The sequence below is a fragment of the Mesoplodon bidens genome (genome assembly GCF_964165515.1).
Source record: "Mesoplodon bidens genome assembly, chromosome: 7".
In the NCBI taxonomy this organism is placed as follows: domain Eukaryota; kingdom Metazoa; phylum Chordata; class Mammalia; order Artiodactyla; family Ziphiidae; genus Mesoplodon; species Mesoplodon bidens.
Genome location: NC_138164.1, coordinates 55,929,679 through 55,943,813, shown reverse-complemented (window position 1 = coordinate 55,943,813; position 14,135 = coordinate 55,929,679). Strand labels below are relative to the sequence as shown.

Sequence of the window (14,135 nt, the reverse complement as noted above, 5' to 3'; positions counted from 1 at the left end):
ACTTTATAAAGGCAAAAGCAGATGCAAATTGCTTCCTCAGAGTTTGTCTGTGAGGCCAAGGGAAGCATTTCTTCACCCAGTGTGACCTAGAATGACAAAACTATTTGTCCAGCTGCAAAGGAGAGACCTATAATACTAAGAGGAATGATGTACCTTCCCCTGTGTCCGGCCTCATGACCATCCCCAAAGATGTGTGCCTACCTTTGCAGCAGGAGGCCAAGCTCAAAATTTGCTTTTTAGGGCTTAGAGGACCTGACTATAGTCACCTCTTGTTCACGTAAAAATTAACGTAACATCTGTTTTTTTATTGATTCGATCGATACATTGGGAATTTAGCAGCATGTTAATGGCAAACAGTTACAAAATCTATTTTTCTACATTTAAAATAAGCTGTCTTAAACAATCTACAGCAACCTAAAATCACAAGAACACACGTGAATGGCTGAAGCACTTCTGCTGTTACGCTATAGACAAGTTTATTAGTAATTTCCTAACATATCTTCTAGTGCAAAGTGCACATAATCATTTGGAACCCCCATTACCATATCTGGCTCTCAGTTTCCGCTATAAATAATTGTGCCTAAATGTAAGAATTTGAGTACAACTGGGCAAGTGTGCCCACAGCCTTGCTTTGAGGGCATCCACTCCTCTGAACAACTCTCGAAAACACCCCGGGTTGATTTCAGCTGCACAAGCCATCTAGCCTGTTGCTGGCTGCCCTTTAACCCCACTTTGGAGTTGACTGCTTCAATTTTAAAACTGGTGCAAACATTGGCAGGGCTCAGAGCAGCTGAAACACTGAAAGCTCGGCATACTATTGTCCTTTTCCCCTCCTAAACCCTCATTGCACTAGAAAGAGCAGCTCTGTTTCTGTACTGTTCAGCATTGTTAGAGTTTCTTTTTGGTTCTAGGCAGGGCAATGGATTTAGCAGTGCCTTTGGTTGCTGTTCCTTGGCTTGAAGTCGCAGGGGGTTTCTCTATTTCTCCCTTGAGTTCAGCCGAAGGGAGTCTGCTAGATATGTAACTTGAGTAACTCATGTCCAAGTCATCCATGTTTTCCTTCTTACTGGGCACAGAAGTCTTTTCATAAGCAGTGGGCTAGAAATATAAAAAAAAAGGCCTGGATTAATTTTGCAGACACAAAGCAATCCACATCAATTCAAAGAAGCAAGGGGCTACAAAGTTGTCTAGGATGTGCAAGTTGGAGCTCTCTTAGGATGTGAGATATAAACTAATAACATTGTGAAACTGTTATTGAATGCCAAAGAAAGCTCCTTTAACATCTTCAAGAAAACTGAATTGTTTAGTGTCTGGGGTAGAGCAAACTACAGGCACAACTTCAGATCCACTGCCCTGCAAAATGAAAGTAAATACCTGGTACCATTCACACAGGCAAGTTCATCTGGACAGAGTTGTAATCATTCATCTTTACGGATTTCTAGATGAGTTTTGACATTTGTATGGATTCCCTGACAAGCACATCATGATTATTCTTTCTAACCTGGGTATAAAGTTGCTGCATGTGGCCCACTCCTCACATGCTCACCATTCTCTGCATTGATTCCAGGGACTGGCTTCTAACCCCAGTCACACCACTTGGGCAGGTCTGGAGACCTTCTATAGTCTTGATGCCTCACTGTTAAATGAGGAAAAAGGTATTTGCACATTTACTACATGGGCTTATTATGAGAATGAACTAAGGTGGTAGCCACGAAAGTACTCTGTGAGCTTTAAAGCATGAAACAAGTAGAAGGAATTTTAACAGGCAATTGTGTTTTCTCAGGTCACTGCACCCCACAGTAGAGGAAACGGTCTCTAATCCTGCCGTTGTGAGGGAAGCAGAGTCCATTTTGACCTTAGACCCATTTTAAAAATGCTCACTTCCCATTAAATGAAGCTGGGCATAGAGTTCTAAAACAGCAGAGAACGTCTCAGGAGACCTGCACAAGCAGGATGGGGGATGAGACACGGAGCTATAGATGCAGCGAGTTCTCATTTACACAGAATGAGCTGGGAAAGGGCTCGTAAGTTTAATACTCTGGTTAACTGAAAGCATACACATGAGTGAATAATCAGGTTAACAATTTTCAAAGAATGTGAAAAGATTACATGTAACACAAAACAAATAAACCTGGTGTGTGTGTGTGTTGTTTTTTGATCACTCTTGTGATACAAGTGACCATGTTTTATATACAGTAGTAGTACATATTTGTCCAATGAATAAATGAACTCCTAGGGCTGCAGCAAAACCTCAGGTCATTTATGGATTTTTGGTACCTATATTTTGAGAAAAGAGAAAATTTACCAGATGTTTGCTTACTGCAGACAGTCCTTAAATATGTGCCTCTTCAAACTATCATTCTTGTATGACTTTATAACAGTATATGCTAATTCTTGAGCTGGTAATTTTGCACATTGGAAAATTAATTTGTATAAATTTGGAAATGTTAAGAGGTCCTTTTCTGTATAGATTCATTTTCTCAGGAAAATTTCTGGGTTGCTTCTCTGTGTATTCTTTCAAGAAACAGAAAACAAAATGTGTTAGCCTTCAGTAATACAGGTTGTGTCTTCTCCTTGAAAACGCCTTTCGTTTAGCAACAGGGTGAGAGTACAACACCCCTGACGTTCCAGTGTCTGGCTAAAGACAAGCTGCTTTGTTTAGTACAGAACTGGTCCCTAGCTTGGACATTTCAATTCATAAAAATTTAAGTCACTTGACATACAAATCCTTTTAAAAGGTGAATCTAAGTTTAACCTTCTCTCTTTTGGCATTTCCACCTCTTGAGTTATCATCTGAGTAGCTGAGGAAATGTTTTTCATCATGTCCACTACAACAAATAATCTATGGAATAGGAATAGAGACTCAGTCATTTTCTTTTTAACGTGTTCATATTCATATCTGGTTTAACATTTCCATTCTTCTTCACGGTTCCATTTGCTAATTAATGTACTTGCGTCGTTAAAGTAGACTCAGAAGTTGAAGTCACTGGGAAGAAATACTCAAAGTCTCTATGGGCAGGATTAGTGATATAGATATTGTCTTCTTTTTTTCAAAAACACTAAAGAAAGGCTCTGATTTCTTCCTGGATAAGATATCTTAAGATTATTTGCAGAATCTTCTGGCAAAGTGGAAGGAAAAAGGAAACGAAACTAAACTGTTTGGTTGCTTCAGTGTAGGAACATGATATTTCTGTTTCATTCTAGAGCAAGATGAGAAAATGATGATTACTCAGCCACACTTATCTATTTTATTTACTTATATATAATTTTTAAGTGAATCAGTTTTTAAAGAGGTAGTACATCCCCATGATTTAATATTCACAGCGTTCAAAATCTCCTCCTCGCCCCCTAGTTAACTCCGCTCTGCCTCCCATCCAAGACAACGAATACTATCAGTTCACAGTGCACATTTCCGAAGAGATTTTATGTAACTTCAAGCAAATATTAGGTGGAACCAAATGGAAGTGGTCATCATTTTCGCAGGTCAAAACAGCCTAATAATGGCAATTTCATATGGTTCAATCGAATCCATATATTGACGCACTTCACTCTCACTTTATTACACAAATGGTAGCCCACTGTAAACACTCTTTTACACCTTGATTTTTTTAAACTAACAATTATCTTGAGCATCATTCCACGTCAGTACATAAAAGAGTTCTCATTCTTTTTTCAGCTATGCAGTGTTCTCTTGTTTGAATGTACCATAATTTATGTAGCCAGTTCCTTGATAATGGACATTCAGGTTGTTTCCAATCTTAACTAGTAAAAATAATGTTGCTGTGAATAACCTTGTACTTGTGTCACTGTGTACATGTGTAAATAGATCTACAGGATATATATTTTAGAAGTAGAACTTCTGAGTTACAAGTTGTATGGATTTGTGATTTTGAAAGACATCACCATATTGCCTTCTACTGCAGTTGTACCAACTTATACTCTTACCAGCAACATTATGAGTACCTATTTTCTTATTTCTTTTTCAGTTTGGTATTTAATACATATTAAAACTAATATAGTCAACCATGTTTTTGTTATTATGAATCTATTTTTTAATTGAAGTATAGTTAATTTACAATGTGTTACTTTCACGTGTACAGCAAAGTGATTCAGTTATACATATATTCTTTTTCAGATTCTTTTCCATTATAGGTTATTACAAGATATGAGTATGGTTCCTTGTGCTATATATAGGTCCTTGTTGTTTACCTATTTTATACATAGTAGCATGTATATGTTAATCTGAAACTCCTAATTTGTCTCTCCCCCTGCTCCGAGTATCCCCTTTGGTAACCCTAAGTTTGTTTTCTATGTCTGTGAGTCTATTTCTGCTTTGTAAATAAGTTCACTTGTATCATTTTTTTAGATTCCACATATAAGTGATATTACATATTTACCTTTCTCTGTCTGACTTACTTCACTTAATATGATAATCTCTAGGTCCATCCATGTTGCTGCAAATGGCATTATTTCATTCTTTTTTATGGCTGAGTAATATTCCATTGTGTGTGTGTCTGTGTACCACATCTTCTTTATCCATTCACCTGTTGATGGACATTTAGGTTGCTTCCACGTCTTGGCTATTTTAAATAGTGCTGGTATGAACATAGGGGTGCATGCATCTCTTTGAATTATGGTTTTCTCTGGATATATGCCCAGCAGTGGGATTGCTGGATCATATGATAGCTCTATTTTTAGTTTTTCAAGGAACCTCCATACTGTTCTCCATAATGGCAGCACCAATTTACATTCCCACAAATAGTGTGGGAGGGCTCCTTTTTATCCACACCCTCTCCAGCATTTATTATTTGTACACTTTTTAATGATGGCCATTCTGACTGGTATGAGGTGATATCTCATTGTAGTTTTGATTTGCATTTCTCTAATAATTATTAGTGAGACTGAGTATCTTTTCATGTGTCTTTGGCCATCTATATGTCTTCTCTGGTGAAATGTCTATTTAGGTCTTCTGCCCATTTTTTGATTGGGTTCTTTGGGGGTTTTTTTGTATTAAGCTGTATGAGCTGTTTGTATATTTTGTAAATTAATCCCTTGTTGGTAGCATTGTTTGCAAATATTTTTTGTCAACCATATTTTAATTGAGCTTCAAAATCAGCCTAAAACTGGCTGCATGGAAACAAATCACAATGTTTGTTCCTTAACTCCCTGGTAATATCAATGCAAGTCTATTTACCTAAATGCAAATATTTATTGCAAATGCTTAAAAGCTTCTGTGTATATGTGTGTACCTTGTAAAATATTATGTGTGTATGTACTTTACCATTTCTCTTTGCTAATTTGCAGTTTCATTAAGTTTAGGATGCCATTATTTAGGAATCAGAATCCTAAGAGCTTTCCTAAAGACTGAGTCTCCCTTCTTAAATATCCCCTCACTAAAACTGTTCTCTGATGCTGATAAAACACGGACGAAGGCTGGCCGACATGATGCCCTTCAGACCAAGTTACAGCTTTCTTGACCAAGAGCCAAGCCTCTCATCTCCTTGGAATATAAACAGCCAAGGCAAATTCCAACTTCCAGGCTTTTCTCTAGGATTTTTAAAAGGATTTCTTCTGTAGGTTATAGGTTACCTAAATTTTAAGTTTCTATTTTTCTTCTCTCAGAGTTGATGGGATTCTTCAGGGATCTATGCTGTAACTGATGCAATTTTACAGTTCTGTAAGTAATAGAACAGAGAAATGGAAAGTGAAGTTGCCAAGGCTATAGAAGTTACTAGGATCTTCCAGGTCATGAAAGGCAATATGGAAGGTGATAAGCTCCCATAAGATTGTACAAAGGGAGAGAAAGATGAGAGAGGAATTTCAATATTCAGTTCTAGGGGGAAAGAGTCTATCTAAATGATCATTATGAGACTGTTGGTCATAATTATCAGTCCAAAAGAGGATCTAAAAAACACTGTAGACTGTTTTCCAAGAGAGGATTTAAAAATCATTGTAGACTGTTCTCTAAAGATACTGGTGTACTATACCATTTCACAGTGACCAAGAGAACCTGGCTATCATCAGAAAGCATCTTAGAAATCAAAGAAAAAAATTCTTCTATCCTTATTTATCACGAAGAATTCATATCTGAAATACTGCAACCAGTCTGAATAGATATAAAGGGACCAGAGAAGGTTTACAGACAGGCTACTGATGTGCTAATGGGTGGAGGTTCTTTATGAGAGAGTTCTTCAACCTAAAAATATAAAGAATAAGAGGATATATATACATATATATTTACACACACACACACACACATATATAATCACAATTTTAAAATGCAGAAGGGGTAAGATTTCAGCACCATGAAGCCAGACAGCATCTCTGAGTGCTGCAGTCAGGATGGTTACACCAGGGGCTCCCCCAAGCAGCATTTCAGTTGTTCCTCATCTTTGACAGACTCTTACCATGTGGGACTGCTGAAGAATAGTCATTCCTACTAGAGGCACAATGATAGAAAAGATGACCTTACAAGGTTCCCTCTGGTTCCATCTTTTTGTAGTTCAGCACCCTGGGCCTGATTTCTCCAGATGATATTATTAATCTTGAAAAGGGGGCTCCATGTGTGCAAGGGGAGATATATAACCAGAAAAAATGGGCTAAATACACATATTTCATTATTCACTGGCATAACTTTAACTTGATGAACTCATCTGGTGATAATGGATGCAAAACCTGTAAGCTCTAGGCATATCCCTGCAAGTTAATACCAGTGCACAATTACTAGAAACTGTTACCATTTCTCTAAATTTTGAGTAAAATACATGCTATTTAAGTCAAGTGGTTTATCACCATAGCAACCATTTCTAGAGTCACACATTCAAATTATAGGCCTGCACAAGGTCCAAGTGACAGAATATTCGGATATAAGTTTTCAGCTATAGTTTTACTTGCAATGGTCACCCACTTTCTTTCACATTCCTGCGGTTTTTGGAAGGAAGAGGAAGGAAGGGGGAAAAAAAAGCAAAGGGAAGAAGAGAAATTGACTTCCAAACATAGATTTCTTATATAAGCCTACCCACATAAAGAGCAGGGCCTTCTATGGCGTTAATGAAAACAAAATCTAACTTGTAAATTAGAGAAAGATATAAATATCTCTTTTCTTTTTAATTAAAGTATAATTTACATACAGTAGAATGTGCAAATCTCAAAAGTATAGTTTGATGAGTTTTGATAATGCATAGAGCTATATAACCAACACCCCAATCAAGAAATAGAACAATTCCCCAAGAAGTTCCCTCATGCCACATCCCAGTCAACTCCCTCCCATCCTGGGGCTATAAGTGTTCTGACATTTTTCAACATAAATTACTTTTGTTTTTTCTAAAACTTCATATAAACAAAATAACATACAGTATGTACTCTTTTGTGCCTTGTTTCTTTTGCTTAACATGTTTTTAATTGAAATTTTTATTGAGATAGTTATAAATTCTCATAGTATTATACCATTTTTGAGATTCATCTGTGTATTAGTAGTTCATTCCTGTTTATTGTCAAGCAGTATTCCATTGTATGAATATGTCACAATTTGTTTATCTATTCTTCTATTAGTGAATATTGGGGCTGTTCCCAGTTTGAGGCTCTTTTTTTATGTAAAGCTGCTATAAACATATTCTACTAATCCTTTTTTGAACTTACATTTGGGATTGCTGGGTAAATGGTAAGTAAATGCTTAACTTTATAAGTAACTGCCCAACTGTATTCCAAAAGGAATGCACCATTTTGTATTCCCACCAGCAATGTAGGAAAATTCCAGTTGCTCCAATATTTGCTAAAATTTCGAGTTGTCAGTCCTTTTAAATTTTGGGCATTCTAGAAAGAGTGTAGTGATATGTCATTGTAACTTTTCCTGATATCATTTGCATTTTCCTGATAACTAATGATGTTGCACTTTTTTTCATATGCTTATTGACTACTTATATATCTTTCTATCTGAAGTGTCTGTTCAAGTCTTATGGCCATTTAAAAAAATGAGTTGTCTTTTTATTATTGAGTTGTAGGAATTGTCTTTATATTCTGGATACAAGTCCTTTGTCAGATATTTTATTGCAAATATTTTTTCCCTGTCTGTGACTTGCTTATTTCTTTTCTTAATATGCTTTAGATGAGCTAATATGTTTACTTTTGCTGAAGTCTATTTTATCCATTTTTAAAGGGCTTTCTGTGTTTTAAGAAATCTTTGACTACTCTCTGGTTGGAAGATATTATCCTATGTTTTCTCATAAGAGCTTTATAGTTTAGCTTTTAAACTAATTTCTGTATACAGTGTGAGCTAGGGGGGGTCAAAGTTATTATTTTCCCATATAGATGTACTATTATTCTAGCACCATTTATTGAAAAAACTATCCTTTCTCCATTGAATGGCTTTGAAATATCTGTAAAAAATCAATTGACCTCATAAGTGTAGGTCTCTTTCTAGACTCTTGATTTTGTTTCATTGATCTAGTTATCTACTCTTAAACCAATATCACACTGTATTGATTACTGAAGCTACACAGTAAATGTTGAAATCAGATAATATAAGTTCTCCAACTTTGTTCTTTTCATGTTATTTCGGCTGTTCTAGGTCTTACATATTCCCAAATAAATTTTAGAAGCAACTTGTCAATTTCTATCAGAAAAGCAAAAGCCCTAGATTTCACTTGGGGTTGTTTTAAAGTTATAAATCAGTTTGGGGAGACATCTTAATAGTATCAAATCTTCCAGTCCATGAACATGGTATATCTCTCCATATATGTCAGCCTTCTTCAATTTCACTCAGCAATATGGTGTGGGGGTTGGTATATATATTTCACATATATTTTGTTAGATCTATCACTAATATTTTATGTTTTACAATAATATGTTAAATGGTTTAAAAAGCTTTTGTTTTCCAATTGTTCATTGCTAGTATATAAAAATACAATTCATTGTTTAGTATACAAATCTTGCATCTTGCACTTTGAGTTCAATTTCTGAAGATTCCTGGGGATTTTCTATGTACACAACCATGGCATTTGCAGGTAGCCACAGTTTTATTCTTCCTTTCCAATCTATATAATTTTATTTCTTTTACTTGCTTTGTTGCATTGGCTAAGACCTGTAGTACAATGTTAAAAAGAAATAGAGGGCTTCCCTGGTGGCGCAGTGGTTGAGAGTCCGCCTGCCGATGCAGGGGACATGAGTTCGTGCCCCGGTCCAGGAAGATCCCACATGCCACGGAGCGGCTGGGTCCGTGAGCCATGGCCGCTGAGCCTGTGCATCCGGAGCCTGTGCTCCGCAAGGGGAGAGGCCACAACAGTGAGAGGCCCGTGTAACAAAAAAAAAAAAAAAAAAAAAAAAAAAACCTTATCTATCTCCTATCTTCAGTGGAAAAGTGTTCAATATTTCACCATTAAGAATTATATTAGCTTTAGAGGGGTTTTCTTTTCTTTTCTTTTGGTAAAAATCCCTTAGTATGTAAAAGAAAGTTCCCATCTGTCCCTAATCTGCTGAGGGTTTTTCTCATGCTTGAGTGTTGAATTTTATCAAATGCTTTTTTCAAAATTATTGAGATAACTATATGGCTTTTCTCCTTTACTTATTAATATGGTGAATTACACTGATGGATTTTTGGATGTTAATCCAAACTTACATTCCTGGAATATACTATACACTTGATCATAATGTTATGCCTTCCTTATAAATGAGTTGGGAAATAGTCTCAAGAGTTTGTGTCATAAGCTTTCTCCTCCTTCCTTCTTAAATATTTGGAGGAACTAACCAGTGAAATTATTTGGGACTGGAGTTTTCTACACCAGCAAGTTCTTAATTACAAATTCAGTTTTTAAAAAATAAGAATAGAACTATTTAAATTTTCTATTTTTGTGTATCTGTTTAGGTGTATTTTAAAGGAATTTGACCATTTCATATAAATTTTCCAATGTATTAGCATTAAATGATTCATAATATGTTCTTTTAAAAATTATTTCCTTCCTACTATTTTTGTTAGGAGGGTGCTTAATTTGATGTTCTTTTTCTAGCTTATTGAGATGAAAGCTTAGTTCTTATTATTATTGCTACTGTTTTAAACAGTCAACATTATTTTATATTTACTCACATGTTTACTCTTGCCAATGCCCTTCATATTTTCCTACAGTTACTTTCATCTGGGATCATTTTCTTTCACTTTGAAACTTTTCTTTTAGTATTTCTTATAGTAAGATAGGCTGGTAAAAATTCTCTCATCTTTTACATATTTGAAAACCTTTTTATTTTTATCTTTGAAGGAAATTATCACCAGATACAGAATTCCAAGTTGGCAGGTTTTTTGTTTTGTATTGTTTTCCATTTAGCGGTTTAACAATATAATTCCTTTGTCTTCTGGCTTCCATTATTTCTGTTGGGCTGTCAAAAGTTGTTCCTTTGATGGCAACATGCCCCCATCCTCTACTCCAGATGCTTTCACAATTCTCTCTCTCTGATCTAAAGAACTAAAGGATGGAATTCAAAGCAACCACAGACACCAAAGAATAGTGAGGGAATTCCTTAAAGGAGATAGCCAGAAAGGGGGAATCCTAAATTCTGCTCAGCTAAAGATAAATGAACCAATCTAAGATTTGAACTGCTGGCTAAGAGGCAATTTTCAGTTTTTATCCAATCTACTAATTGCCTGCTAAAACAGAAAGGTCAACACTTTTTGGAAGAACATAGTCAAATCAAGAGCCAGTACAACACAACATTCCCAATGTCTAGGATACAATCCAAAATTCCTCAAATTCCTCAACAGAAATAACAATCAATAGAGACAGACCCTGAGATGACCCAGATATTGGAATTGGCAAACAAGGATTTTAAAGCAGTTATCATCACTATTATCAATGATGTAAAGTGAAAATTTATTTGATGAATAAAGCAGCTCTCCATAAAGGAACAGAAATAATAAAAAAGAACCAAATGAAAATTTTAGAATAAAATATAATATCTGAAATTAAATATTCACCAGATAGGTTTAACAGGAACATGGAGACAACAGAGCAAAGAGTAAAACTGAAGATAGATCAACAGAACGTATCCAATTTAAAGAACAGATTGAAAAAAGTCAATACAGCCTCAGGGACTTATTGAACAATATCAAGTGGTCTAACATATGAGTGATTAAGACTCTCAGAAAAAAAAAAGGAAAAAGTAATCACAAGATTTCCCAAACTTAGCAAAAGACAGAAATACAGATTCAAGAAGTTCAGCAAATCCCAAGCAAGATAAATGTGAAGTACATTCCTAGCAATATGATTGTCAAACTGCTGAAAACCAAAGACAAAGAGAGGATCTCGAAAACATTCAGAGAAAAGTGACACATTACATATACGAAAAGAACATTTCAAATTACCAGTGACTTCTTATCTGAGAATCTGGATTCCAGAAGGCAGAAGAATAACATCTTTAAAGTGTGGACCAAAATTACCTGTCAAACCAGAACTCTGTAAACAGAGAAAACGTCCTTCAAAAATTAAGACAAAATAAAGACATTTTTAGATAAAAGAAAACTGAGAGAATTCATCGCTAGCAGACATGCAATACAAGAAATGCAAAGGGAGTTCATCAGGCTGAAGGGAGATGATACTAAATGGAAGCTTAGATTTTCAGAAAGGAAAGAAGAGCATCAGAAATGGTAAATATCTGGGTAAATATAAAAGACAATTTTCCTTTTAATTTCTTGGAAATACAACTATTTAGGGCAAAAATTAAAACATAGTTTTGTAGGGTTTATAATTACATAGATGTAATACATGTGACAATCATAGCATAAAGGCAGGATAAGAGATGAGTGGAACCAAATTAATACATTTGAAATTGAAGCAATATTTTTTATAACCCAACCCAATGGGTTGGTTCTCCACAGGGTAAAATATACATAAGCATATACTAGGAGCTATAATCTCTAAGAGGAGCTGGGCAGAAGCCAGGCTTGGGAGAGCAGGGAAATGATTTGAAAGGATTCACTAATATATCCCTTCAACCATGGACGTCTGGCTAAACCCGTGGTGAAACCTAGGCCTTACACAGGAGATTCTACTGGGAATAGAAGTACAGACAAAAGCCTTATTGTTTATGGAAGCTTATGAATCCAAACTAGCAACTGGAATTGCCAATAGCATTAGATCAAACAACAACAGGTCAAAATTCATGTTAGCACAATGAATAACTAGTACCTGTATTAGTCAGCTATTGCTGCAGCTATGCTACTGTGTTTGGGAGGTCTCCAGGTTCCGTTATTCACTAGGAGGACTCACAGAACTCAGCATATAGTTGTACTCATTGCTATGATTTATTATAGTGAAAGGATGCAGAGCACAATTAGCAAAGTGAAAAGACACTTGAGGAGAAGTCCAGTGGAAACCATGTTTAAGCTTCTAAGAGTCCTCTCCCAGGAGTCACATAGGATGCACTTAATTACCCCAGCAACAAGTTGTGACAACACATGTGAAATGTTGTCAACCAGGGAAGCTCGAAGAGACTCAGCACCCAGGGTTTTTACTGGGAGCTGGTCATGTAGGCAACCTCTGCCTAGCACCTAGCGAAATCCCAGACTCCCAGAAGGAAAGCAGGTGCTCAGCATAAACCATATTGTTTGCACAGTTTAGGCACAATTAATCATTCTTATCAGTTAATGGTAGCCACTGTTCCAAAATCTAAGTTCCCAAAAGCCAGCCAAGGGCCAACCTGGCAAGCAGGACTTTTCAAGGATAGCAGTTTAGGCCTGCTATGTTAACTCTTTTCTGTACAACTACCTAACAAAGAACTATAAGAGTCTCAGTATGTTCTAACAATAAACATTAATTTTTGCTTGGTGGTGCTAGGCTAGACTTCAGGCTTTGTATTGGGTTCAAGTCTGTTCACAGATCTTCATAATTCCAGGAACTGTGGCTTCTGCAGTCATGTTCTTCTCATGGCAGGTGGCAGAAATACAAGAGAGCAAGCTAAATCATGCAAACACTTTTAAGGTCTCTGCTTACATCACACCTCCTAACATATCATTTGCTAAAGTCAGTCTCATACAGCTAAGATCAACATTAGTGAGGTGAGAAAATATACATCTACTCTAATAGGGAGAAAAACCACATGGCAAAGGGTATGAATGTACAGATCCCTTACAGAGGTTTTAAATAATTGGGAAAAATGGGGCTTCCCTCGTGGTGCAGTGGTTGAGAGTCCGCCTGCCGAAGCAGGGGACGTGGGTTCGTGCCCCGCTCCGGGAAGATCCCACATGCCGCAGAGCGGCTAGGCCCGTGAGCCGTGGCCGCTGAGCCTGCGTGTCCGGAGCCTGTGCTCCGCAACAGGAGAGGCCACAACAGTGAGAGGCCCGCGTACTGCAAAAAAAATAAATAAATAAAATAATTGGGAAAAATAATCCAATCTACCACAGTGCCCTAGGGATCTCACCAAACTCAGAGGGCAAATGAGGTTGGAAGCATCATCTTACCACTTTTGAAAATATTTCTTAGTTTGTTCATTAGTTTATTCCCACACCTATGCCCAAAGGAGCCTTAAAGCAGACAGGAAAGAACATGGAATTTTAGCAATATTCTATGCAAGTTCTTTAGCAATATAATAATAAAATTAATAATAGCTAACATTAATGAGTGCTTACTATATGTCAAGCGTGTTACATGCATGATTTCATTTAGTCCTTGGTTGATGTCATTATTTTTCCCATTTTAGATATGAGGAAACAGAGGCCTAGAGACTTGCCCAAGGTCCTAAAGCTTATAAGTGGTGAAGCCAGGATTTGAATCCAGGCAGCCTAGATCTGGAGCTTGTGCTTTTAACCAGTAGGATATTTTAAATGGAATGCTTGGGCATATATGCTAGATTACAATGCTTCAATATTGGAGTATAAAAGTGTGCCAGAAATATGGAAGCACCACCAAATGTTCACATGATTCACATGGGCTCAGGGAACTAAGATTTAATATGTTAAGAAAAGAAAATTTTTATCTTACTCAACTAAAATACTAAGAAAACTTGACTTTTTCCTCACAGCAACAGGTCAATATACCACATAGTTCAACCGTTTAATTTCAATCTTATTTAAATTCAAATATTCCTTGACTTTGAAGAACTGCTAATGAACACATTTCATTGATCAAAATAACTTTTCAAAGTTTCTAAGCCAG

The 14,135-nt window shown here is 36.3% G+C and overlaps 1 protein-coding gene across 3 annotated transcripts in view; it reads right to left on the bottom strand.

The window, feature by feature from the left end:
• Positions 1-269: 269 nt before the first annotated feature.
• The window catches only part of STK33 (serine/threonine kinase 33), a 169,076-nt gene continuing 155,210 nt past the window's right edge, over positions 270-14,135 (bottom strand). For all 3 annotated transcript variants that reach the window (XM_081239357.1, XM_081239355.1, XM_081239356.1), the window contains one exon: positions 270-1,098. In XM_081239357.1, the coding sequence (XP_081095483.1) occupies positions 889-1,098 (210 nt within the window). In that variant the 3' untranslated portion in view covers positions 270-888. The remainder of the gene's footprint in view (positions 1,099-14,135) is intronic.